At 36.9% G+C, this 24289-nt stretch overlaps 6 protein-coding genes across 10 annotated transcripts; 3 read left to right on the forward strand and 3 right to left on the reverse strand.

The window, feature by feature from the left end:
* Positions 1-232: 232 nt before the first annotated feature.
* ema (C-type lectin domain containing ema) lies at positions 233-6188 on the reverse strand. 2 transcript variants are annotated; one of them, XM_017611204.1, is made up of 13 exons: positions 5493-6188; positions 5270-5409; positions 5021-5169; positions 4821-4963; positions 4669-4755; positions 3706-4607; positions 3397-3399; positions 3126-3242; positions 2586-3044; positions 2213-2520; positions 1882-2150; positions 1595-1795; positions 233-1537 (listed from the first exon to the last, which is right to left on the reverse strand). In XM_017611204.1, exons 1-13 carry the CDS (start codon positions 5693-5695, stop codon positions 1210-1212), a joined length of 3309 nt encoding a protein of 1102 aa, XP_017466693.1. In that variant the 5' UTR covers positions 5696-6188; the 3' UTR covers positions 233-1209. The 2 variants fall into 2 exon arrangements, with proteins under 2 accessions (XP_017466693.1, XP_017466694.1); XM_017611205.1 differs by lacking the exon at positions 3397-3399.
* Positions 6189-6297: 109 nt separating this feature from the next.
* Positions 6298-7795, forward strand: LOC108359368 (armadillo repeat-containing protein 7). 2 transcript variants are annotated; one of them, XM_017611207.1, is made up of 3 exons: positions 6298-6781; positions 6854-7006; positions 7088-7795. In XM_017611207.1, exons 1-3 carry the CDS (start codon positions 6673-6675, stop codon positions 7405-7407), a joined length of 582 nt encoding a protein of 193 aa, XP_017466696.1. In that variant the 5' UTR covers positions 6298-6672; the 3' UTR covers positions 7408-7795. The 2 variants fall into 2 exon arrangements, with proteins under 2 accessions (XP_017466696.1, XP_017466695.1); XM_017611206.1 differs by having other exon boundaries at positions 6433-6781; positions 6854-7021.
* On the reverse strand, positions 7793-8554 carry mRpS33 (mitochondrial ribosomal protein S33). Its single transcript, XM_017611208.1, has one exon. The coding sequence runs from the start codon at positions 8175-8177 to the stop codon at positions 7833-7835; it is 345 nt and encodes a 114-aa protein (XP_017466697.1). The 5' UTR covers positions 8178-8554; the 3' UTR covers positions 7793-7832.
* A 1035-nt stretch (positions 8555-9589) lies between these two features.
* RpL3 (ribosomal protein L3) lies at positions 9590-12626 on the forward strand. Of its 2 annotated transcripts, XM_017611209.1 has the most exons (6): positions 9590-9700; positions 9926-10118; positions 10319-10487; positions 11115-11250; positions 11604-11993; positions 12200-12626. In XM_017611209.1, exons 1-6 carry the CDS (start codon positions 9698-9700, stop codon positions 12551-12553), a joined length of 1245 nt encoding a protein of 414 aa, XP_017466698.1. In that variant the 5' UTR covers positions 9590-9697; the 3' UTR covers positions 12554-12626. The 2 variants fall into 2 exon arrangements, with proteins under 2 accessions (XP_017466698.1, XP_017466699.1); XM_017611210.1 differs by lacking the exons at positions 11115-11250; positions 11604-11993; positions 12200-12626 and adding an exon at positions 10761-10875.
* Positions 12627-15034: 2408 nt separating this feature from the next.
* LOC108359373 (HIG1 domain family member 1A, mitochondrial) lies at positions 15035-18585 on the reverse strand. Of its 2 annotated transcripts, none has more exons than XR_001846906.1 (3): positions 18250-18585; positions 15594-16120; positions 15035-15505 (listed from the first exon to the last, which is right to left on the reverse strand). XR_001846906.1 is itself a non-coding variant. In XM_017611212.1 (3 exons), exons 1-3 carry the CDS (start codon positions 18341-18343, stop codon positions 15487-15489), a joined length of 306 nt encoding a protein of 101 aa, XP_017466701.1. In that variant the 5' UTR covers positions 18344-18584; the 3' UTR covers positions 15035-15486. The 2 variants fall into 2 exon arrangements, 1 of the variants encoding a protein (XP_017466701.1); XM_017611212.1 differs by having other exon boundaries at positions 15928-16120; positions 18250-18584.
* A 1397-nt stretch (positions 18586-19982) lies between these two features.
* Irbp (Inverted repeat-binding protein) lies at positions 19983-22141 on the forward strand. Its single transcript, XM_017611211.1, has 2 exons — positions 19983-20783; positions 20855-22141. The coding sequence occupies exons 1-2, from the start codon at positions 20093-20095 to the stop codon at positions 22069-22071; spliced, it is 1908 nt and encodes a 635-aa protein (XP_017466700.1). The 5' UTR covers positions 19983-20092; the 3' UTR covers positions 22072-22141.
* Positions 22142-24289: the final 2148 nt, after the last annotated feature.

Raw genomic sequence — 24289 nt, forward strand, 5'->3', positions numbered from 1 at the left:
AAAACAAATACGAATTAGCCTAGTAATGAATTAAATTTTAATTTTAATGAAATTAAGACTACACGTGCATTATAAAATAATTAAAAAATAACTTTTTGGGAAAGCATACTATTTTTAGAAAAAAATAATAAAAAAATGCTAAATGAAATATGCAAATAAAATATACACAAAAAGTAAAACACAAAATACCATTGATTTATTTACAAAATAGTTACAAAAAGTAAGACCTTGTTTTATTTATTATTAAATAAATTTAATCTTTTTTGAGTCAACTGTCCAGGGAAACATTGGAAGGAAATGTGTATCCACTGACACCATGTCCATTACGTGTGCTTTCAATACAATACGTTTATATTTCCGACATGGAGTGTTTGCTTCACGTGTTCTCAGAGGGTACTTCAAGCATTTTTCAGTCACAGTCTTGCGCCATTAGAATGTGTGCGAAGATAAGCACGTGAAGCAAATTTCATAACGACAGTGTCTTAATCCAAAATTACAGAGAGGCGATATGTAATACACTTTCATCATTTGAATTGGAATCCTCTGTAGCCTTGAAGTGCAGAAAAACTAAAACCCTCACAAAAACTTGGAAACTTGGAATCACTACAGGCGTTCTTTTGGGATTCTGGCGAGTGAGAAATTGAAGGACCCTTCCAATGACAGATTTATTCCTCCTCAAAAACTGTCACTTCAGTAAAATTTCCCTAATTTCCATTCCGGCCAGCCTCCAAACTTTCCGTCGTCCCTGAAAAACACCTAATTGCCCGGCTTAGAGGTTGTTTGTTGCCGCTGCAATAATAGTCCAATGTGTATGTACGTACATACGTGTAGCTTAAATTTTTTTTATTAAATTTTACTCACAGTTGGCATTAGTATCTATTTTTTTTTTACAAAATTCAGTTTAAACATATGCCTAAACAAGTCAAAGATCAAGAATTTTTAATAATTTCAATATATCATTTAATATAGATTAATGTTACGTCAAAATTTGCCTTCAGTATGAGTACACCTTATGTCTAAAAACAAAAGAAACACTATTTTTCTCAAACAAATTTACGGTAAATAATTTTTGTAACATTTTTCAACCTCATTGTTATTGTTTTGTTGATTAAACATATGAATATTGTGATTATGGATTATAAACGCAAAACAAACTAGTATATTATCCTCTATATTAACCTAATGCAAATCTACAGCGGTTCATAAGTTTTATACTGTTTCGATAATTCCGCGACGTCGTTGCTCACTCGATGGTGCATCCTCGCTGCCAATAAACGATGTCTCTTCGGAGCTAGCGACCGGTACAACGACTTCTTTTGCAATAGCAACACCATTTAACTGCGTTGGGTTAAGCGGCGCTGGGGAATGCGTTTCGCGTGGCATACCATTATGCACAGAAATGGCGATCTGTTCGTAATTTAACGCGCGTGATGGCGTAAGTACACGTGTTGGCGTATTGACGTGTGAAGAACTGCCACGTGATTGTGGACTATTGTTGCGTGAATGTTGGAAATCTTCAAGCGGAATTTCTTCAGAGCTGTAAAACAACTCATAAGCAATTATATTATTTTTTGGCTTGGTCTAAAAAGGTTACCGCGGCCTAGGCATGCGCGGACTGCTGTCACGCGAACGTGTTGAAGTACGATTCTGTGAATGCTCCCGCGACTGCGAAGAGCTGCTAGGCGAATGTTCACGCCCGGGTGATGAATTTACTTCCCGCGTTTGAGATGTCGACGAATGTGAACTGGAATTGGAATTGCGACGACGTGGACGTCCAACACTCTCGTTACGTATGCTAAATAAGAGAAGTCAAAATCAAATGCACGCTTGCTATATGTATACATAGATATATGCATTTAAAAATTAAAACACTTGACTAACCCTTCGATTGAGCGATTTCGCGCCATTTGTATGCGACTTACACCACCGCCATTATTTGTATCGCGTTTTAAAGCTGCAGCAAAGCCAGGCACCCTATTCGCTGTGGACAAGATGGGACGGTGTTCGCGTGAGGAACGAGAGCTGCTGCTGGCCACACTACCAGCACGTAGACCAGCTACTGCATAGACCGGTGAGTCGACTACTTGGCCCGGCATTTCGATGAGTTGCGCGATTTGATACATTTTCTTTTGGCGTGCCTTGCTGCGGCCCTGTAAAATGTATGAAGTTTCAAAATTATATATTAAACATTCAAAATATATAGGTAAAGTACTTTTGTCAGCCTTTGTTTCGCAGCCATGCAGCGTATGTGATCGTCGAAAAGGAATTTCGCCGATAATAGCGGCGTACGGTTATGCGTCGCGCCACCACGATGTACGGTTATATGCAGACAGCGCGAATCGTCCTTATCGCCGACCACTTCTACATCCTGCAGGAATCCAACAAATTTAGCTACACCCCATCCTAGCAGTTTGGCGTCTGGTTCAACGAGTATAAGTTGCAACGAATCTATAACAAGGAAACGTCGCTGCTTGGTGCCATCCTTGCTGATTACGGTGCAGGCAATTAAATCGCTGTTATCTAGAGGCACGTAATTATCAAATCAAGGTATATCTTTTAAGCAAACATTTGTATTTCGCACTTACTTAAGTCTAACACGTTATCCACCTGCACCAGGTGCAAGGTATTTGTCAGCGGCAGCAATGTTTCTTTTTCATTTAAAAATTCTTGGCATGTTCTACGCAGCAGGAAGAAAACACGTATGGCTCGACGCGCCTTCTCCACTTCGCCACACGGCAGGCGGCGTGTAAAATTTATGCCTGTCAGGGGCGTACCAGTTGGTGGTAGGAGTATTGTCGAGTCCATACACAAAAATTCAACATTCAAAATCGCTTTGCGCATTTCATTAAATTCATCCTCGAAAAGATCAAGAAAGATGTCTTCGGATTTATAAAAGTTGCGTAAAACCACCATAGACTGATTGCGCGCTGAAAACAATGCATCTTGCTGAGCTTCTGTAATGCACGCGTCATCGGTGCAAGGCTTAGTGAAGGTTACAAGAAGTTGTAAAGCGATTTCAATGGTAATCAGACGTATGCGACAGGCTGTGAAGAAAATAAATAAATATGTATGAATATAGCCTAAAATATATAATCAACTATTTATATGTTTTTGCTCTTCCATACACGGCTGACTGGAGAGCGATATTATGTGCAGCAGACGTTCTATCAGTTCCGTTTTATAGCTATAAGAGCCTTTGGCAGATTTGGAAAGCACTTGTTCGAACCAATCGTTCTTCACACCTGTTTAGAAATGAATAAAAACACAGTTACAGATTAGGCTATACAAACTTGGTTAAGAAATTATTATATATGCTAAGGCTTATACAAATATATATGATGGAATTTACAGATGACAATACATATGTACATACATACATATGAGAGTTTTACGTACCATCTACAGTGTCAGTTTATGAAGCATAAAGTAGTGAGAAACACATCACCGTTCGAATTTTAATGGATAGCATTACAAATGAAAAAGTAGAAAATAATGGAGAACAATATGGTGCATTAGTAAGTTGATTTAGCGTTTGTTACATGGTGAAAAGTTGGATGCAACCTAACAATTAGCCACATTTTCCACATGGGCATAGGCAATTATCTTTGTAGTTTCGAAAATTATCTCAAACAAAGCAAAAAAAGATCTTTACATTTGCCCATATCGCAGTGTGTGTATTACGAATGCTTTTTTTTACACACTTACCTCGGTTGTAGGCCATCGCGTAAATGAGACATAATGCCAAAAGCGCTAAATAATCATTCTCTGTACAGTCCAACGCTGAAAGCACCATTTGTAAAAACGGTCGGCTCAATTCGCTTAACCCTTGAGAGGACTGCCCTAGCTTCTGTAGCTTCTCTTTCTCTTCGTCGGTGATATTAGCTAATTTGGCATTATTTAGTACAATTTCCGCAGCTACGCTTGCTTTGCCCGCTGAAAATTTACGCTTTATCACTTGCGCATCGCTTTCCTCTCTTTGCTCATCAGCATCCGTAGTTGTTGTCGTAACAATGGATTCTCCCACATTTTCCGCTGCTGTTGCTGTAGTACTTGTACCAGCTGTGGCCTCAACCGTATTCAAATCGTCACCTTCATAGCTATAACTATATGAGTTAGCACCTACAGTCTCTAATGCTTGCTCCAAACTTTCACGCGGCTCGCCAAAACCAGGCACAACAGCCAAGCGATGCTCTACATAAGCATTTAATACTTCAGCAGCGCCCTCTTTAAAGACACTGTGATCACCATTTAGTATCACCCAGGCAAGGGCATGCACTAGCGGCGAATGTGTTACAACCAAGAAGACCAAAGACAACAGGTACAAGGCGACGATTGATGATACACGTGGATTAGTAATCTCTTGTATATCAATATCGACTGGCCGATTTAGAACCGCTGCTAGATTTTGTGTAGCCACGGCGAGTGAAGGAGGAGGTGGCGCGGGCGTAAGTGAGAAGATATAAAGCGGCACAAAGAGCTTGTGCAGCAAATGTTCGGTAAGTACGGCATTCAAGTCGTCTATTTCGAGTAGCAGAATATCGTTCAGGTAATGTAAATGATCGAGATGTTCGGCGACCAAATTGGACAGTTTCTGATTTGACTGATGGCTGCACAAAAATATAAAAATAAGTGATATTTTTTCGGTAAAGAGCTATTTGTAGAGCTTACTCAATATCAGTTCGCACGCAAGTGTCTAACTCCAAAATATGCTTGCCAATGAACCATACGAGATTACTGAAATAAGGAGCGGCAGTTCTAAACATAAAATAATAAAAAATTTTATTTTGCTGGTATTACAGGGATATGTTTTAACTGCATACTTGTCTCTGATAAACCGCAACATACTGGCATTTTGCACTTTATAGACATTTAGTGAGATGGTGCGTACTGCTATACGAACCATAGATTCGGGATGATTAAAGAATTTAATAGCCTCTGTATAAAGCGGAAAGTCATTTGTATGCTGCAATTAGTCAATAAGGTTAAATTCAATTCAATCAATAAGTACCAAAATTCTTACTTCATTGTAAAAGAAATGTATGGTATGCGTATTGAGTTTAAGACTCAGCGTCTTTAAAAATAAAATGTAATAGCCCATTACATCCTCGTCGGAAAAATCAAACTTGTGTACAATTATAGAATTGACATGATTGTTGCTCAAGAGATAATCTACAAATACAATTGCACGAAATAGGTACATATTACAAGCGTAAATATTTTTCATTAGCCCATATCATGTTTGGTATGTTGCCCAGGCATTGTTACTTACACAGCGATGTCTCATTGCGTATGTTTTCAAATAAAATATTTAACGTTTGTAATAGCTGCACACACACAAAGCTCGAGCCCCCACTTTTTTGACGCATTATGTGTAAAAAGTAGGACAGCATATTTTTCTCAAGAAAGAAACTGTTAATAAAGTAAATGCATGTCGTTTATTAGCGATTGATGTTTGTTGCAAAAATACCCTATAAAAATTTTTCGTTACGCACTCAAATACAGAAGAGTCATGCTGATCGCCCCAGATCAGTATTTCTGCAATGCATCGCAGTGATTCCACCAAGAGTCCGCGATTACTCTCCGACACAGTCGTATTTTTCTCTAGTATACTGTACAGGTACTTTAGATGTTCCAATGAAAGGCGATTCTTTGGGCGGTTCCAATTCCCTCCAAACCAACTGCGACTACGAAACATTTTTCTGGGTTTTGTTGTACAACCTCACAAGGTTCGCAGCAAATTTTTTCACCAAGCTTTGCAAATGGCTTTAGCTCCAAAGCTTGCTTGCGTTCCTCTAATACACGAGTTGAGCTGGAAAACGATTGCACTAGTTTGGTTAATTTGCCATTTAATTGCGTTTTTACTTTAACTTTTAATTGCTATACTCAATGCAAAAAAAAACCAAAATGTTTCCCTTCACCGACTGCGTTGTCAATAGAAGAAAATTGTCGGTTGCTGTTGTCATTTCCTGTCAATAAACATATGATCGCTTACTTCTCATAACGGCGTTAAAAAGTATAGTCGCCGGCTACGATAAGTTTGCTCAAACTATCCATAACCAAAGTGATTTAAAATCGAGTATCTTATTCCATTTCAGACAATAAAAATATCTTATATGGGATATATGGTTTATATAGGTTGCGTTTCTTTAAATATTCCGGATAATCCCATTTCTCAGCCGAAATAAACAGAATGCGTTTGAAATATACGTTAACATATCATCAGGAACGTTCTAAAGAATAAGTTAACAAAAAAGTTTATTCCAAACGTTCAGAATGAATAAATAAATGCAGCCATAACATTTTTTATTATAAAGGTTTTTATTACGATAAGTTTGCTCAAACTATCCATAAACGGAGTGATTTAAAATCGAGTATCTTATTCCATTTCGGACAATAAAAATATCTTATATGGGAAATGTGGTTTATATAATGATTTTTATTGTTATGTAGGCTTTTATTAAGTGTTTTGTACTTTGGATGTATCTTCATAAAGAAATAATTTCTCATTGATAGGTATGGTTTTTTCCAACTTTACATTTAAAATTTATACATATATCGTTGCATAATCGATACATAACACCCTTATCAATTTGACAGCTATATTTCTTATCACATGTTTGTAAACAACTTTGGCTAAAGCAAAGAAGGCCACAAATCACTTTCCTAATTGAAATGTTTTCTGGTCATGCCCATCTAAAAAGACGAACACCAGAAGGAGGAATACCAAGGCCGGATTATATTGAATATCTGGTAGAAGAGTATCATACCAGCACCAACGTCGGTGAGCAAACAATTCTTGATCTTTAAAGCTAATAATAATCAATAAAATTAAAAAAATATATATATCTGTCAGAGGCAAAGGAGCAAGTAACAGCGAACTTAGCTAACTTTGCTTATGATCCAATTAATTGGGAATATCTAAAAGAAGCTGGGGCATTGGAAGTTTTTGAGGAATGCACTAAGAGTCCAAACGAGCGATTGCAACTGCATGCGCTTGCTGGATATTGTAATATTTGTTTAGGTAACATTTTATCCTAAATTTACATAAGCTCCAAGTTTATATATATGTATGTATTTTGTTCCATAGATCCTGCAGCATTCAATTTTTTAACTAAGCCTGAAGTAAACTCTCAAGTCAAACTATTACTACAGACATCAGAAGCGACCGACATTCATCTTAATTCCATTGCTCTTTTCTATCAGCTAATAACTGCGGACAATTGCTCGCAAGAGGAAAAAAGTCGAGTCATCACCCCGCATTTGCTAAAGACAATTACCAACTTGCGTAACCTAAGTCCGGATCCACGTGTTAAGAACTTGGCTGCATTATTTTGCGAAGATTTTGGATCACGCATAGAGGAAGTGGTAGATTCTAAAAATGTGCTTGAAAGTTCTAAAAAGGTGTAAAAGTTACATAGCGACACAGGGGAGAGATATTATATTAGTCAAACGCTTCAGCCAGCACGAGTTAGACCAGTTTTCATCTCTAACCGGCGATAATAATCCTATACATAGTGTAGCGACACCAATATCTGAGCGTAAAGTGCATGGTGCTTTCCTAAATGCAATTGTGGCTGGTATTATTGGTACGCAGTTGCCCGGAGCTGGAACAGTAGTGCTAAGTCAAAACTTTAGTTTCCCGCATGCTTGTCGCGTTGATGGCGATGTCCACATTTCAGTGCGTCTAGTGAAAGAGCGCAAAATATCACTAGTAGAATACGAATGCCGCCAAGGCGAAAATGTAGTTTTTGTAGGCGATGCTAAACTTTTAATAAAACAATAAATTTTTAACATATAGTACATAACTTATCTTTATTTTTAGCAGTGCACAACTATTTTTTGGAAGCGCGCTTGCCTTCTCCCTTCTTCGGCGCGGCCTTGCCACGCAATCGCCGCATTCGCTTCATTTCTTCCTTGAAATCTTCATGCTCATCCCGGTACAAACCATAAGCCCGTAAGTTCTTCATAAGTACGTGCGTTTCAACGTGTCGGGGATACCAGTTATTCAATGAATCGCGCTTATGCACTGGCTCTTCAGCGAACATACGTACGACCTTCATAGATTTTTCATTGGTCGTACGTGCCACTTCCCCGAATATACGGTTGGAGAGATAGTCCATCCGTCGTGCATATTGAGTACCAAGCTTAATCAATTCATTATATTTATAAGCGGACATCGCAATTTATAAAACTACGTCCCTTATTTTGAGAAATTAGAAAAAAAAAATTATTGTTATGGTTATGTCATTTATCCTAAAACAGGTGATTTATGCTTAACACAGGGTTGCATCCATTTTAATAAGCGCTGTCAAATCAATCCAGTTCTAAACACTTGTAATGGTATGTATACACAATTTGGTTTATCCACATTTTCCAGGTTCACTCAGTAAAACTGAAGGTACACAACATGCGTTCAGGAACGAACGACACAAGATCACGCAAGAACAAGAGTGAAAAAAGCCGATCTTTTGAGCGGTTTCTACGCCATATTGTTCCGCTGGAAAACGAGCGAAAAGTAAACAAAGCAGAAAAAAAAATAAAATTAACGTAAATTATTGTCAGCCACTTTAAGCGCACAATTTCGGCAAAATTGTTTATAAAGGTGCTTTAAAATGTGTTGTCATGTTGAATTAAAATAAAATAAAATTGTATGATTGTGTGATTGATAGAGATCATTGAGGTGGGCGTAGCTGTATATTATCTTTGGTGTGGCGGAAACAACCACAAACACAAAAGTTATTAACGGTCAAATTTCAAACTAAGCATGGACTCAAGCAGGGTTGCACGAAAAAAAGTTGAATGGCTATATGTTGGCTGGCGACCAACCTTGTTGAAAGCGATTAGCTGAAAGGCCGTTCAACCAAAAGTAGAATGCAAAGTTAAACAATGCAAACGCCTTTTTATGGCAAATATTTTGTTATATTTTGATATTTTTAGCCATTCAATTAGTTTTTCGTGCAACCCTGCATGAGTTGAACGCAAAAGTTGCCTGAAAAATTACCTTGTGCGAAAGACTATTACCCATTTTGTTGAGTACTGGAATGATTTCTGGACTGTTTTGGCCAGCCCCGATATCTCGCATTGCGTACGGGAAAGAACCTCATGTGATTTGGTTCTAAGTAACAGTGGCTACACACGACGAACATATCCGCGCACATGCTCGGCTTGCGGGCCATGTTCGTCGTTTGTAGCGTGGTTTGCGAGCATCGCATTGAAAACAAAACCAACAACCTCACTTTGTGTTGATGCTTGCAGTGTGCACATCGCGGATAAATGCATCCAAGCCATGTGCGTTAATTGAATTTTCGATAAATGAGGCTAAATTACTATATGTATATGTATGTACATACATATAAGTAAAATATAAATAAATTTAAGTAACACATACATAAAAAACCCTAAGTCATAAGTATTTCAATTGCATCATCCGCATCTTTCCTTTCCATGTTTACGCTTTGAGTACAAAATCACTTACGAGCCGCTCGCCGTCTGCAGCAAACGACAGCGAGCATGTTGGCGCACATGTGCGCGGATGTAATTGTTGATGAATCCAGCTGACAGATGTCGCCCCTTGAGTCGATCTGTTCGTTTTTGTAGTTAACAAATCGCAGCTTGCTTCCGTGGTTTTCCGGCAACCAACCTTCTTTCTGTCACCATCGCTCGAGTAGAGCGGAAGCGTCGAAAAAGATTTTGAGAAATGGTAAGAAAAATCTTAAATTGTTAATTTTTTTTGGCACTGCCAATATATTAAAAGAGACTTGCAGCCTAGCAGTAACCTCTTCAACGTGAAATGCATAAATAATCAGACAGTAAACGCCAAAATTCTACCCTCTTGTCAGTATTTACACGTGGTTGGAAATCTGCAATTATATTGGATTCATTGAATTGCTGCCATTTTAAAGTGAATTTTATTGCCTATTTACAGTCTCATCGTAAATTCTCTGCGCCTCGCCATGGCTCTATGTCATTCAACCCTAAAAAGCGCTCACGCCGTCATCGTGGTAAGGTTAAGGCCTTCCCCAAGGATGATCCCAGCAAGCCAGTTCATCTAACGTGCTTCATTGGGTACAAAGCTGGCATGACTCATATCGTGCGTGAGGCTGATCGTCCTGGATCTAGTAAGTTAGCTTTTCTTATGAGCTATACATATGTATTTAAATAATTTTCTATGATGAGAAACAGTTAAAAATTTATGGTTAGAAAACAAATGATGTCCATGATTTTAATACAACTAGGGCGAACTGATTTGTTTTATGACAAATAATTGCTAAGAAAAAAAAAAAAACACGTGGTCTAAATTTGAGTAATTGTCTTGCAGAGATCAACAAGAAGGAGGTCGTTGAAGCAGTAACCGTTTTGGAAACTCCACCAATGATTGTTGTTGGTGCTGTAGGTTACATTGAAACTCCGTATGGTCTTCGAGCTCTCGTTAACGTATGGGCACAGCATTTGTCTGAAGAGTGTCGTCGCCGCTTCTACAAGAACTGGTATGTTGTTTTATCATAACCTCAAATATGTGTATAATATATATGTATCCCTTTTGTACTGGGGAGGGAATTGACGCATGAACACGTGTTGATTTCTTTAATCGTGTATGATGATAGATGGTAACTGACTTCTTTGAAGATACTAATATTTACCATCCCTGCCTGCCTTCCTTCTGATCAAAAATTAAAGAAATCAATTTCGTAGTATTTTCCCTCTTTCATTGTTTGCTCATCTAAAAAAAACTTTTACTAAAAAATCAATTAAAATCAAAGCTCTTGGATCAGCGTGCTGAGAGGGCTTTTAAAATATGTATTAGTCGTGTGAGCGCCATATTGTTTACTAGGAATTCATTTTGAATTTCGGCATTCCGATATGTGTACTTTTAAATCGTGAGCACGGCATTGAAGATTGATCTCCGCTCGCTGTTAAATGCGATGAGGTCGACTTCGTTTCTTTTTTTGTCAGTCGGAATTCCAATAGCAAAGAAGTTGAGTGTTGCGCCCACCCAATGGAGCTGAGAGCAAACTACAAGGCTGCATTTTTGTCCCGCTAATTACACTGATTTCCGGTGTCAATATGTAGTTCTCTGATTTTTGAGTTGACGATTGCAATCTGCCTCGATTCAGGTACAAGTCCAAGAAGAAGGCTTTCACCAAGGCCAGCAAGAAGTGGGAAGTTGACTTGGGCAAGAAGAGCATTGAGAATGACTTCCGCAAGATGCTGCGTTACTGCAAGGTGATCCGCGTCATTGCTCACTCGCAGGTAATTATTGAAAATAAAATTAACTTTGTATTGTAATGTATTTACGTAAGCAATTAATGCGACGTCCTTGGTTCGCAGCGTTGGATGTGCTCTGCAATCTTTGGATGAATGAGTGCGTCTAATGTAGTGTTCCTAAAAGGCGGTTTTGCTGTGATGTTCAATGCACAGTTATATAACCGCAACGTCGCAGAGTAAATTGCCCTTCGGGTGGCGATTCTTGATATATTCCAGTAACGGTGCATAGCCGCTTAGGCGATAACTGCGCAGTTAAATCATATCACGTACAGTATAAATTTAAGAAAAAAAATTTTACATCTTCGAGAATGTATCAAATTTTACTTTATCCCATTTAGATTCGCTTGATCAAGCAACGTCAAAAGAAGGCCCACATTATGGAAATCCAATTGAACGGTGGTTCTATTGAGGATAAGGTCAAATGGGTGCGTGAAAACTTGGAGAAACCCGTGCAGGTCAGCAATGTCTTCGGACAGGATGAGATGATTGACTGCGTTGGTGTTACCAAGGGTAAAGGTTTCAAGGGCGTCACTGCTCGTTGGCATACAAAGAAATTACCACGTAAGACGCACAAGGGTCTGCGCAAGGTTGCCTGTATTGGCGCTTGGCATCCATCTCGTGTGTCCTTCACCGTGGCGCGTGCCGGTCAAAAGGGTTACCATCACCGTACCGAAATCAACAAGAAGATCTATCGCATCGGTGCCGGAATCCATACCAAGGACGGCAAGGTAGGTTAAGAAAAGACATCGAAAAAAATTACTCATATTCACAGCATTGATGATAAACTCATAAAGTTCCGACATCAAACATAACTTTTTATTGATAAAAAAATGATAATCAAATGATAGGACTGAATTGCATAATTTATAAAAAATTTCGCTTAGAATTGATCTTAACATACTCTAAATTTCTTTTTCGCTTGCTTTTTTTGCAGGTCATCAAGAACAACGCCTCCACTGAGTACGATTTAACTGATAAGAGCATCACCCCTATGGGTGGTTTCCCCCACTATGGTGAAGTCACCAATGACTTCGTCATGCTGAAGGGTTGCTGCATTGGCTCCAAGAAGCGTGTGCTTACACTACGCAAGTCGTTATTGAAGCATACCAAGCGCTCTGCTCTAGAACAAATCAAACTCAAATTCATCGACACATCGTCGAAGATGGGTCATGGTCGTTTCCAGACTCCGGCCGACAAATTGGCATTCATGGGTCCACTCAAGAAGGATCGCATCAAGGAGGAGGCTGCTGCCGCTGCTGGTGCTGCCACCACATCAGTCACTGCTTAGATGTATATTTGTATTTGGCAATTGTATTAATGCTAAATACCACATTGATTGTGGTATGAATAAATTTAAAATACAAATTTAAATATATTTTTATTTAGTAGTGTGTCATAAGTTATGACTCCTAACTCTATAGCTTAACGTACGACATAAGAAATAGAGGTGCGTCTGAGTTAGCACGGCTCTGTGTTAGCACTCTGACTCGAATGTTAAAGCATAAACAGACGGCAGCGTTAATCCGGATCAACGCAGCTGTATGTTTAAGCTTTTAAACGCGGTGGAAGGACGAGCATAGTATCAGGCTAAGCGTCGTAACAAACTTGTATTTACGCCTTGCTCTTACTATGCGTGCTCCAATTGAAACTTGTACGTTTGTAATCGACGTTTTACTCGGTGCTCGCCAAGACGTATTTAACAAGGTGGTGTTGGCCGTATATAAGTAAAAAATTACACTAACAAATTATACGCTGATGTCCATACTGTCATTGGTATGAATTACAACAAACACATCATTTTGACGTAATGGCCTCCGCGGCGAAAAACTCAGCTGTCGCCCCAACACCACCTTGTTTAATACACCTTGGTGCTCGCGGTGCACTACTTTTTGCAAGGCGAATTTATAATTCTATTTATACGTATAAATTCGCTTTGATTTTAGCTTAAAATAAAGTAGTTCGGGACCTTGAACCAATTTTGATCATGGCTCGGGACTAGAGCTAAAAAACTCGATAGAATCGATGCTTTGCCTTTATTTGGCACTATCGATAGTGTCGTTTTTAGGTTACTATCGATAGCTGTAGCCGCCATCTTTATTTCAACTACTCGGTATTATAGGGAATTTACATGATTCAACTTTCACAGGCGATTAGTTGAACCAAAAGTTGATCGAAAGTAGGCAGCCGACCAACTTCATTGAAAGCGATTAGTTGAAAGGCCGTTTACACCAGGCGATTGTTGCTTTCAACTAAAAATCGCCTCATGTAAATTCCCTATTAATACAAATTTTCTTTCCAGTTGCGTTGCCAGCTGCCAACCGAATCGTGGTTGCGTTGCTATGCGTAATCGACCCATAAATTAGAAATTGTACAAATGCTGTTATACAACTTTACTATACACTGTCTCAGTTGGACACATAGTGTATTTAAGATTGCAGAAATTTGAAAAATGATGTAAACTCCCCACCAGACAATTTTTGTTGCCGGACATAAGAAAACTTGTCGCCCTAAGCAACAAATTTATTGCCGGCAATTTCTTATTACCAGTCGCTCTAAAACGTCCGCCACAGGCAACTCGCCTGGGCGAGTCGTTTTCTTATTACCTGAATGAGTCGTTTTATTATTGCTACAAGCGATATTTAAATAATAATTTCTTGCAACAATTTTATTATTTCTCAATGTTTCATTTGTTTTTGAACTCAAACTTATAATTTGTAAACGAAATTAACTATTTTCGTCGCTATGGAGCTTCCTAATTTTTCAACCCTTTCTTGGGCATAAATTATATGTTTTTGAAGAATCCTGTTGACGCGGAGTTCATCAGTCTGGGAATTTTTGAAAACATATTCCTAAAATGACATAAAAGAAATAATGTTTCCGATTTCTCCCTACGGCAATAAATCGGCGAGTCGCCAATTTGTTGCCATGGACGATTGTCGCCTATTTCTCATGTTTTGCATGGTCGGTCAAGGCACATTAAACAGGTAGTATCAGTAGAGCAAAAACAACATTTGCGTGTATTTTGTTGTTGCTTCTGGTATCGAAAGTGTCAAAAACTGTTCTGAATTTTTTCTTCTAAATCAAAGCGTGCCAGGTGAAATACAAAAAATTATAAAAAATATAAAATTGAAATTGGAAAAAATAAAAATTGTTGCAACTTTCTTTCCTAGTAAATTTGTTTGCTTCTCGAAGCATTGATCTATCCTTTACAAGGGCCAGTAATCAGCGGTTGTGCTGCTGAGTTGGGCGAAGGTTCCAAAAGCTGCTATTCAATCGCTTGTTTTGTATGGAAAAAGGTTTCACATGCAAATGGATTTTAACACTTCAGAATTTTTGTGAGAAAAAATTAAAAATATTTGACATTTTCGAGACCAAATAATTTGAAAATAAATCAAATCAGCTGCTCTACTGATACTACCTGTTCAATGTACCTTGTGTAAACTATTGAATTTGTGTTTTTTTGTTGTTGTTTTTTTTTTATTATCGCTTTTTATTCAATCAGTAACAGAAATCATTTTATGTGTTTTAGTTGAGTTTTATTCTTCTTATTCTTCGTATTTTAAATGTTTGATCTTTTAAAATTTCTAATACATATTTTTTCAAAACTTTTTAAATCGAACTTAAAGCTTAAACAGACGGCAGCGTTGATCCGAATTAACTCGGACTTAATCCGGATCAACCGCAGTTAATTCCCGAGTTGATCCAGATCAACGCTGCCGTCTGTTTATGCTTTTATGTACATAAATTAATCATACAAAAAAAAAAACTCATCATTAACAAAAACAACTTTCGTATGTATTTCTCCACAACCCATTCCTGCAATAATTGATATTTAGCATCTCTGTTCACAAAACTTTATAATCGCATTACATTGCATATCACAGGCAATAGGATCTCAGCGTTTAAAGTACGCGATTTAATGGTTTAATAGCCATTTCCTTCTTAACTTACTTGTAGTGCGTATGGTATTCTATTGTTAAGTAATAAATTATGTATTCAAGTTGACAATGTTTAAAAGTATGTACATATGTGGGTACACAGATGGTCTTAGGTGTCTGGGTTGAATGCTTTTAACTGTTGCTAAATTTGCCGTGGATACAATTACTCAAACGTGTGATTATTTTTTCAATAACGCAGTTTCTATACACTTTTGTTCTGAATGTTCGCTCCTTTCTGGTATGTAGTTGTAGTATGTAAGTGCAGCTAACAAATTGTGGTTTTTTAGTTGGACAATTTGGTACTTAAAAAAACAAACAAAAGAAAAACAGAAAAAATAATGAAAATAAAATTGAAGCAGGATTATAAGTTACACAGAATATAATACATACATATGTACAAAACAAATGAATTAGTGTAAAAATTAGCTTAAAAGAGTTAACAAATAAAGCTAATATCTGTGGTATCCATGCTTAAAAGACTTTCAAGCAACACTTGCATTATCATTGAATTATGTTTTTACAGTCGTTTGGTATCATTTTCACATTGCAGAGTATGTACTTAAACTGGCATTCAGCAGTTAACCTTCTGATTGCGAGTTAAATCTCCATTATAAAAGCGGATTTTATGTTTATGATTTCAAATTGATATTTACATATAAACGATTATTTAGAAATACAAGCATATACTATTAACTAATTCCAAAGTGTTATCAGTCAGCATTACTTTTCTTTGGGTGTTTTGTCCTTAAAAAGATACTCGTTGGCCATACTATAAGCCAGACCCAACGTCAGGCAGCCGACTACGGTGCCTTGCGCTGCTACACGAAGTTGCATCAGAAAAACACTTGTGCTCATCGTACCACGATGCTTATACTTGTATGCGCCAATTAAACCAGCTGCTACGAAACCAGCCAAACCTGTAAAGAGGATGAATATGGTTATTTAAAAAACATGATAATATGATTTAGGTCATTAATATATACAAAGCATAAATAAACTATCAGGCAGGTTCTGCAATTCACTTCCGAGTGAATTTCAATCAAACTCGCTTTGATTAAAAATTTACAGGCGTTGAAATTCACTCGGAAGTGAATTCCAGATCCTGCCAGTATATATATTAATAATAAAGTTAGAAAGTTAATCCCTTTCCCGCTAGTAAATTCAAATATCTTAACTCAGCTGACGAATATAACGCATCCATTATGTACCATAATACCTATACAACCTTACTGAAAAAATAGCTGTATGAAATGAGGTGGAGGCCAATAAGTTTGTCATTTCGCGGAAAATTTTATTCAGCCTTTAGTTCCGAGAAAATATTCGCATTCCAGTACATAGTATAGCTTGTAATTATTTCTCCTACAACATTTAACACAAACACGAATTAGGTAGAGTATGAAAACGTATCTACATAAATTACAACATTGCAAACAATCAATACCACAAACAAGTAGAATTGAAGTTTGATTATATATGTATGTACATACATATGTACATACATTTATTTGCAATAAACAATGATGTAGCATGACTACACGCGCCATTTACAAGCAGTTGTGTTTTTTAAAGCAGATACCCGAGTGGAATTAGGTTTACTTGGGGAATCGGTTTGAATTGAATAGAGGTGTCTGCCTTCAATATGAGGCCATGAGAACAGAAGTGGCCTACCCCAAAAACCTACTCAAAATTGTCTCAAATGTGATACATTTTAAAATAAAGGTCACTTATTCCTTAATTTGATGGTACGCTATGTAGCCTTGTACCTTAAAATTAAGGAATAAGCGTTTTTTAAATTAAAATCTATTTGAGAATATTTTAAGTACAAAAAAAAATGGGTTAGGTCACTTCTGCTCTCACGGCCTGATATGTGCACATGTGTATGTACATAAATATGTAGTCGCATAAATGCATTAAGTAAGCAAAGTATTCAACTTTTCCTCGTTAACACCTTTGCTCAAGTATTCAAGTATGTATGTACGAAAAAATTAGGCACTATTGTGAAATATAACAAACTGGCAAAAACGTAGGTATAGCTTTCATAGAACGTAAGCCAGGCTCTAATAAAATTGTTATGCTATTATGGCTCCAATAAAGGTCTGGTGTTTCCTGTTAAAAGAAATATGTTTTGAGGAAAACATATTAAGTTATGACACCATCTTTTAAAAAAAAAATACAAACTATTGCTCTAGGAAAACTGAAAATTGTTTCTTGCCGGGTATAATATTAGAAACATGTGAATGTGAATCACTCGAACATCAGCTGTCTAGGTGCCATAGACGTATAGAAATAAAAAAAATATTTGCAATAGCGATAAGAAACAGACAGCTGAAGTGAATTTTGCACAGCAACATTAGCAATTTATAAAAAATAAATAAAATGACAATTTGTAAATGCAACTTGTTAAGACTAGGCAGTTTAAATATGCATGTAGGCTCCTAAATATGTATGTATATGAAAATAAAGAGGTAATTCCCATTTCCTGTGCACGGCCAATCCGTTACATCATCAATTTGGCTTCAATGCGAAGCTACAGTATAGAAGAGGGAGTGCAAGCAGCCTACATACATTTGTGCTACTTCATCATATGTTGTTAAGGCAAATAGTTCCCGATATGAAATAAATAACTTTCAGCTTTCTTTGAAGTTATTAGTTTAAACAGAACAATAAAAATGCTGAAAGCGAAAGTTATTACATTTTCTATAGGCTATGCTGGAAAATATTGTACCAAACTTTCTTTGATAGGTATGTGAATAATAATATTGCACTTTCAATTATCGCCTAGATCCGGTGGCGGCGGATACAGACACGCCAATGTCACTAAGTATTGCCAAGGTCAAGTGCACGCATCTCTACTTCTTTCAGTTCTGACCCCGAACGGAAAAATACCCAAACAAAAAAATTTTCTGAATTTCACAGCGCGTGTATTGCTGACGTCACAACGTATACTTCGTAGTTGTGGCAGCGAGGTTGTGCAATTTCTTCCCGTCAATGCTTCCCTAGCTTTAACTATTGTTAATTACATAAAACTTTATGAATTTCTACTTACCAATAACCATGAATGGTGAATCCTTTACCTTCCGGGAAAGTTTGCCGCCCTGACTTTCGTCACGCGAATCTTCAAAGTATGATTTTGAGCTCATTTTTGTTTATTTTCGCTTTTGCTTAGGTTTAGAAGAATTTAATTAAGCAATTTTCAACTTTTTTAAATTTTTTTTTATTTGTGTTTTAAACACCACCTTTCTTTGCAATTTTACGTGTTCCCTCTTTTGCACTGATATCCAACCTTTCGCGATGATAGTCGATTAACTATTGAAAGAAATATACGTTAAGTGAATTTATATGTATATGCAAAGTATATATTTTTCTTTGAGATTGAGCACATATATTTGTGAGGGCTACATAAAACTAAATAGTAGATATGTAAATTATGCAAAATTTGGTGTTTCAAATAAAGTACTAGTATATTATTTAATTATTTAAGTAATATATGAATTAATCGATTTTGAATGCATCTGCTCATTTCGATAGTTTGCAATGAAAAGTGCCACCATTTGAAAAACAGCTGGTTTTACAGGGTTATATATATAAAAAATAATTATCAGCGGAAAAGTTTCCCTACTATGGGGTTTCACACGCATTACGGAAATTTTTTTTAAATTGTAAATTGGTAATAATGAATTTTCTTTTTAGCTATATTTTACGACCAATTATAGGTCACCGCGTGGCGAATATAACTCAATTCGCCATACACAATACAAATATTTAAAAAAAATATGAAATTTTAAAGAATTTTAACAGAAATTGTATATCTACCTTCATTTTTATCCGCGCACATCTACACTTTATGGAAATTAATCAAGTATGAAAAAATTCCAACGTACACAACACAAATCAAAATTTTTGGTTTCTATACTGACGGTTTATGAGACCGCCCAGTAAACCAAAGTTCCCGAAATCTTAAGGAAATCGTTAGGAGTATCTCATTTCTGTAACGATTTTTTTACGAATTTTCAAAGAAAATTATATGAAGTGGTTGACACGAACTCGTAAAGAAATTTCTGTACGAAAAATAAAGAAAATTCTGGAAAAATTCTGAAAGATATTCTTCACATAGCAGCATTATTTTCGTTGCTTCACAGATTTTCTTCCGAAATTTCGTAAAAGAATGGAAGTGTGCGTAATTTATTTCATTTTAGAAAATTCGGCAAAAAATCGAATTAAATCTTAACGAATTCTTTAAAATTTCTTTACAATGCAGAATACTCTGAAAAAATGGTTTGCAGGGTATGTACAGGCGCATAGAAAAGAAAGAATATCTTTCAGAATTTTTCCAGAATTTTCTTTATTTTTCGTACAGAAATTTCTTTACGAGTTCGTGTCAACCACTTCATATAATTTTCTTTGAAAATTCGTAAAAAAATCGCTACAGAAATGAGATACTCCTAACGATTTCCTTAAGATTTCGGGAATTTTGGTTTGCAGTTTACATAAAACGTCGAAGTACAATTTTAAATCCTTTTACAAAACTAATTTTAAATTGGCCATTTTTGCCCCTTTTCGACCTGCAACATAGTTTTCTCAACAAATCAGCACAAAAAATCTATAAGATATTGTCGGCTCCGGTTTCGAGGCCGTACTCATCCGAATTGTGTTGAATCGTGTGCAGGGATTAAAAAATTCGAAGTTGATATACAAGCAGTTTTTTATACCCGCCCTAATAGAGTTGCTATTCATAAATTTGTTAAAGGTTTTTTATTAGACACACCCTGCGTATTGCTTTTATCAACAACAATAGAATTTTGCTTTGCCGCCATCAGCTGTTGTTTCGCCAAGAGTCCGCTTTTAAACAATTTCGCAACATTTTAAATTTAGAGGTACTTATAGAAATAATGGCAAGCACAAGCTCGTCGAGCACTACAACACATTGGAATCCGAATTATGATGTTCTTATCAGTGACAGCGAGGACGATGATGATGAGACCAAACCAAATTATAAAGGGCGCGAGGCACTGATTTTCGTGCTTGACGCCAATCTCTATGAGGAATACGAACGGTTTTCAGAAGCATTGGATATTGTACGCAAGGCCCTAATTTCGGGATTGCTGGTGAATAGCAAGGACCTAATTGGCATCGTATTTGCAAATACAGCGAAGAATACAGATCCTTACGAGGCAAGTAGTTTGGATAATATTGTAGTACCGCAGAATTGTGCTGTGTTCTTGCCGCTCCGTGAGCTGTCCAAGTCGATAGTAGAACATTATTTGCGCTTTATGGAGACTGTTGAGCAGGAATTTGGCGCCGATTATGGTATAGTGGGAAATGGTGGAAATAGTGACTTTTCTGCAATGCTGCGTCTGTGCATAAACCTTTTCGAAAACGCAGGATATAATCTGGTTTCGTCTACTTTGGTATACCTAACTGATAGAGCAACACCGCATCCAAAAACATCGAATTTATATCAACGAGCTTTACAAAAAGCAAAGGACTTGGAGGGAAAAGAGATTGAATTTCAAGTTGTTCCTATGATAGACGAATTCGATTACGAGCCATTTTATAAAGAGTTTCTAACATTGGTTGAAGGTTGGGGAAATAAATTGTAAAAATTATGTATTTATATACTTATGTACCACGATTAAAATGTATCGTTTCAGATGGTGATATTGACGCCTTTGAGCCTCGAAATCCTGAAGAGTTGCGGGTATTGCTTTCCGATCGCAAATTACGTCAAAATGTTTTGCGGCGTTCGCTTGGACGCTTTAATTTATCGTTAGGACCAGATTTGTTGGTATCGGTTCAATACTATAACTATTTCAAAGCTCGGTTTATGCCGCGAAAAGTACGCCTACTAAGAAAAGACAACTCCATTGTACAACAGAAGCGTGTCATTATGGTGCGAAAGCAATCTCAGGAAACTATGGACATTGTAGAGGAACAACAAGTTAAACAGAGTGGTGGCTGGTATGAAATTAACTTAGGAGAAATGTCAATACGTATTACACCCGAACAAATAAATCGTGTGCGTAATTTGCATGCTCCGGGTATGATGCTGCTAGGTTTCAAACCAATTTCTGATTTGCCAGAAAATTGGTACTATAAGCCACAAAATTTTATGTATCCGGACGATAAAAACATCAGTGGCTCGAAACGCTTATTTCGCGCTTTATGGGAAAGATGCTTGATACGAGAAAAAATGGCGATTTGTTTATTTATGCGCAAAAGAAAATCTATTCCACGATACGTTGCGTTGGTTCCTGTCGAAGCAGGTGACTCTGAGGGAAATACATCCCGTGCGCTACTTTCGGGGGATGGTTTTAAAATTATTTATTTACCCTTTGCCAAACACATACGAGATATTGACTTTGCCAACTGGAATAGTATGCAGAATGAAGCTCCCGAAGAAGGTGTTCAAGTTTTCACGAAAGTGGTTGGCAAATTGCGTACGGAGTTCCAATCCAATTCGCTTGTCGACCCAACTGTGGAGGCATTACAATCGAATATACTTGCTCTGGCGTTGGACATAAAAACAGATAATGCTGGTTTAAGTGGAATGCCGGATACAAAGCGTCAAGATGAGCGGATTGCCAAAATACTGCCGAGACTAAACGAAATATTTGGCGAAGATGCGGAAGTTGTAAAAAAACGTGGAGCTGCTGATTCATCGGGTGGCAATGCGCCTAAGGTACCCAAAGTGGATGTGGACCATTTGAAGGATATTATTTATATTAAGCAGTTAGCAAATAATGACACGCTAAGTAGTTGCACTATTGCCCAGCTGCGTGATATTTTAAAATCACATTTCGATGTAAAGGCGCCCTCGCATTGGAAGAAACAGGATTTAATTGAACGTGTTAAGAACCTAATAGTTTAAATAATAACGTTAAATACGATTGTTAAAACTCATTTCCAGTTATTTATATATTTTTGAATACACAATACAAAACAAATGCAAGTTCTCTTTATTTTTGGGGTTTGGAATAAAAAGCTATATACTAATAACCTAATAGGAAAAATCATTAACTGATTCTTAAAACATCATATTGTACAAATTATCGATCGTAGAAGCCAAGCTGTTGTTTTTCCAGTTCATATGTACTCTCCCAGTTCCTTAATGAGGTGTGAATAAGAGTTTTGTAAAATGATTGTTCCGAATGATTTTGACAGTTTACGCCGCCAAAGCAAATCAATACAAATCCTCCCACACAGCATCATTATCCATCCATTCCTAAGAAATTCCTTAGCCGTCAACCATGCAGCCCCCTTAAGCGGTGGAAGCTCACCATCGCATGCACATTTTTTATGAATCAAAGTTGATAAATTAAATTGAATCTGATTTTTAAAATACGTGGCAACTCTCCTAAATATAATTAAATTAAATAATAAAACAAAGCCTTTCCAAACCCATATCGATCTATACACTTCTTTTAATAATTCATTTAACTTATGAAATAATTCGAATTAAACTTTTTATCTCGAAAATATAAATGCTTAAATTAGAGACTTTCATTTGGCACCCATATTTAAATCACCCTCATTGCGAGAGTGGTGTCGTATGCAAGTCGTTTTTCGAGAGTCGAATCGTATCGAAAATTTCACGTCATTGCCTAAAATTTCCACTCGACTAGTGTATTAAAACGGAAAAACTTGGCAGCACTGTATAGTTTTCGACAAATTTCGTCGTTTACTTTTTTCAGCACGACAGTAAACAATGCCAATGTTGTCGAGTCGTACAATTTAGCCTAATTTACGACTTACGCAATGAGGCTGAACATTTCATAAAACTTGTCTTCAAATATGGTAGATATCTCAATTATAATTGAAGGCATCCAACGACCTAAACGTCCGGTGTCTATATTCAATTTTGCAAATTCATTTGAATACTATGCTCGAAAAATAAATAAATACATTTTATGAAGAAAATCAGCCTCATTGCGAGAGTCGTGCCGAATGCAAGTCGTTTTTCGAGAGTCGAATCGTATCGAAAATTTAGCGTCATTGCCTAAAATTTCCACTCGACTAGTGTATTAAATCGGAAGAACTTGGCAGCACTGCATAGTTTTCGACAATTTTCGTCGTTTACTTATTTCAGCACGACAGTAGACAATGCTAATGTTGTCTAGTCGTACAATTCAGCCTAATTTACGACTTACGCAATGAGGCTGTTTGTCTGCGAATACCTCTAGAAAAAATTTCCGCCGAATAGCTTTCTAGAATATTTTAACCCTCTACCGATCTCCCAAACGCCATTTTATTCAGACTCTCCAAAAAATAAGGTCAAAACGACCCTTTCGAGAGAGAGCTAACGGATTGAAATGTTGTTCAAAATTATTCCAATGAAAAACACTCAGGCAAAATATTACAAACTTAATATGGCCATAATTTTTGTTGAGGTCTTTCATGCTAACTTGGAATTATCTTGCTGCCCGACTCTGAAATTGTTACAAAGTGTATTTGCATTTAAGGAATAAAAAGAGTTCCTGGCATTTTAAGAGTATGGTACCGTGGCGTATGAGTAATGCTAGTACATGTACATATTAGAGCTCTAGATACCCGGGTATCGAGCAATGCGAGTAGCTCGATACTCGCTCGAAACTCGTTCATTGCTCAACTGCTCAAATGTTTGTTCAAAATTTTCGAGTTTTTGAACAATTTCATAAACAAAAGAAAATTTGTAAATTGTATTTGCTTTCTAATTCATGTTAAATAAATTATATTATTAAATACCAATAAGGCAATCTTTGCATTATATATCAATAATTTGAAAAATTTAAAAAGTTGCTACCAAAAATGTCAATATAATAAAAAAAAAAACATTGCTCAAATTACTCGAAAAAACTCGAATTACTCGAGCTCATGCTCGAAAATTTTCGAGTAATGAGCATTGAAGTAGTGTGCGAGTACTCGCTGCTCATATACCCGGGCTGTTTAAAAATGTGCGACCAAAATCGAGAGCTCTAGTACATATGTATGTATACGGTGAGTATTCGTACCGATTTTGGCGGGACAGTACCGATTTTGGCGGGACAGCACCGATTTTGCGGGACAGTACCGATTTTGAGAAAATTTTCCCGCAGAACAATTTTTAACAG

This window comes from Rhagoletis zephyria, unplaced genomic scaffold (genome assembly GCF_001687245.7).
Source record: "Rhagoletis zephyria isolate East Lansing unplaced genomic scaffold, Rhagoletis_zephyria_1.1 Rzeph_scaffold_00379, whole genome shotgun sequence".
In the NCBI taxonomy this organism is placed as follows: domain Eukaryota; kingdom Metazoa; phylum Arthropoda; class Insecta; order Diptera; family Tephritidae; genus Rhagoletis; species Rhagoletis zephyria.

Excerpts from the sequence above, each read along its gene's own strand:
- ema (XM_017611204.1), bottom strand. The coding sequence starts at position 5,695 with ATGTTTCGTAGTCGCAGTTGGTTTGGAGGGAATTGGAACCGCCCAAAG. Across the intron at positions 4,608-4,668 it reads TGCGTGCGAACTGATATTGA|CCATCAGTCAAATCAGAAAC; the intron begins GTAAGCTCTACA and ends ATTTTTGTGCAG. Across the intron at positions 1,796-1,881 it reads CGAAATCGCTCAATCGAAGG|CATACGTAACGAGAGTGTTG; the intron begins GTTAGTCAAGTG and ends TCTCTTATTTAG.
- RpL3 (XM_017611209.1), top strand. Across the intron at positions 10,119-10,318 it reads GGCTGATCGTCCTGGATCTA|AGATCAACAAGAAGGAGGTC; the intron begins GTAAGTTAGCTT and ends ATTGTCTTGCAG. Across the intron at positions 10,488-11,114 it reads CGCCGCTTCTACAAGAACTG|GTACAAGTCCAAGAAGAAGG; the intron begins GTATGTTGTTTT and ends GCCTCGATTCAG.
- mRpS33 (XM_017611208.1), bottom strand. The coding sequence starts at position 8,177 with ATGTCCGCTTATAAATATAATGAATTGATTAAGCTTGGTACTCAATAT.
- LOC108359373 (XM_017611212.1), bottom strand. The coding sequence starts at position 18,343 with ATGAGCTCAAAATCATACTTTGAAGATTCGCGTGACGAAAGTCAGGGC. Across the intron at positions 16,121-18,249 it reads TTCACCATTCATGGTTATTG|GTTTGGCTGGTTTCGTAGCA; the intron begins GTAAGTAGAAAT and ends TCCTCTTTACAG.
- LOC108359368 (XM_017611206.1), top strand. The coding sequence starts at position 6,673 with ATGTTTTCTGGTCATGCCCATCTAAAAAGACGAACACCAGAAGGAGGA. Across the intron at positions 6,782-6,853 it reads TCATACCAGCACCAACGTCG|AGGCAAAGGAGCAAGTAACA; the intron begins GTGAGCAAACAA and ends TATATCTGTCAG. Across the intron at positions 7,022-7,087 it reads ATATTGTAATATTTGTTTAG|ATCCTGCAGCATTCAATTTT; the intron begins GTAACATTTTAT and ends TTTGTTCCATAG.
- Irbp (XM_017611211.1), top strand. The coding sequence starts at position 20,093 with ATGGCAAGCACAAGCTCGTCGAGCACTACAACACATTGGAATCCGAAT. Across the intron at positions 20,784-20,854 it reads GTTTCTAACATTGGTTGAAG|ATGGTGATATTGACGCCTTT; the intron begins GTTGGGGAAATA and ends GTATCGTTTCAG.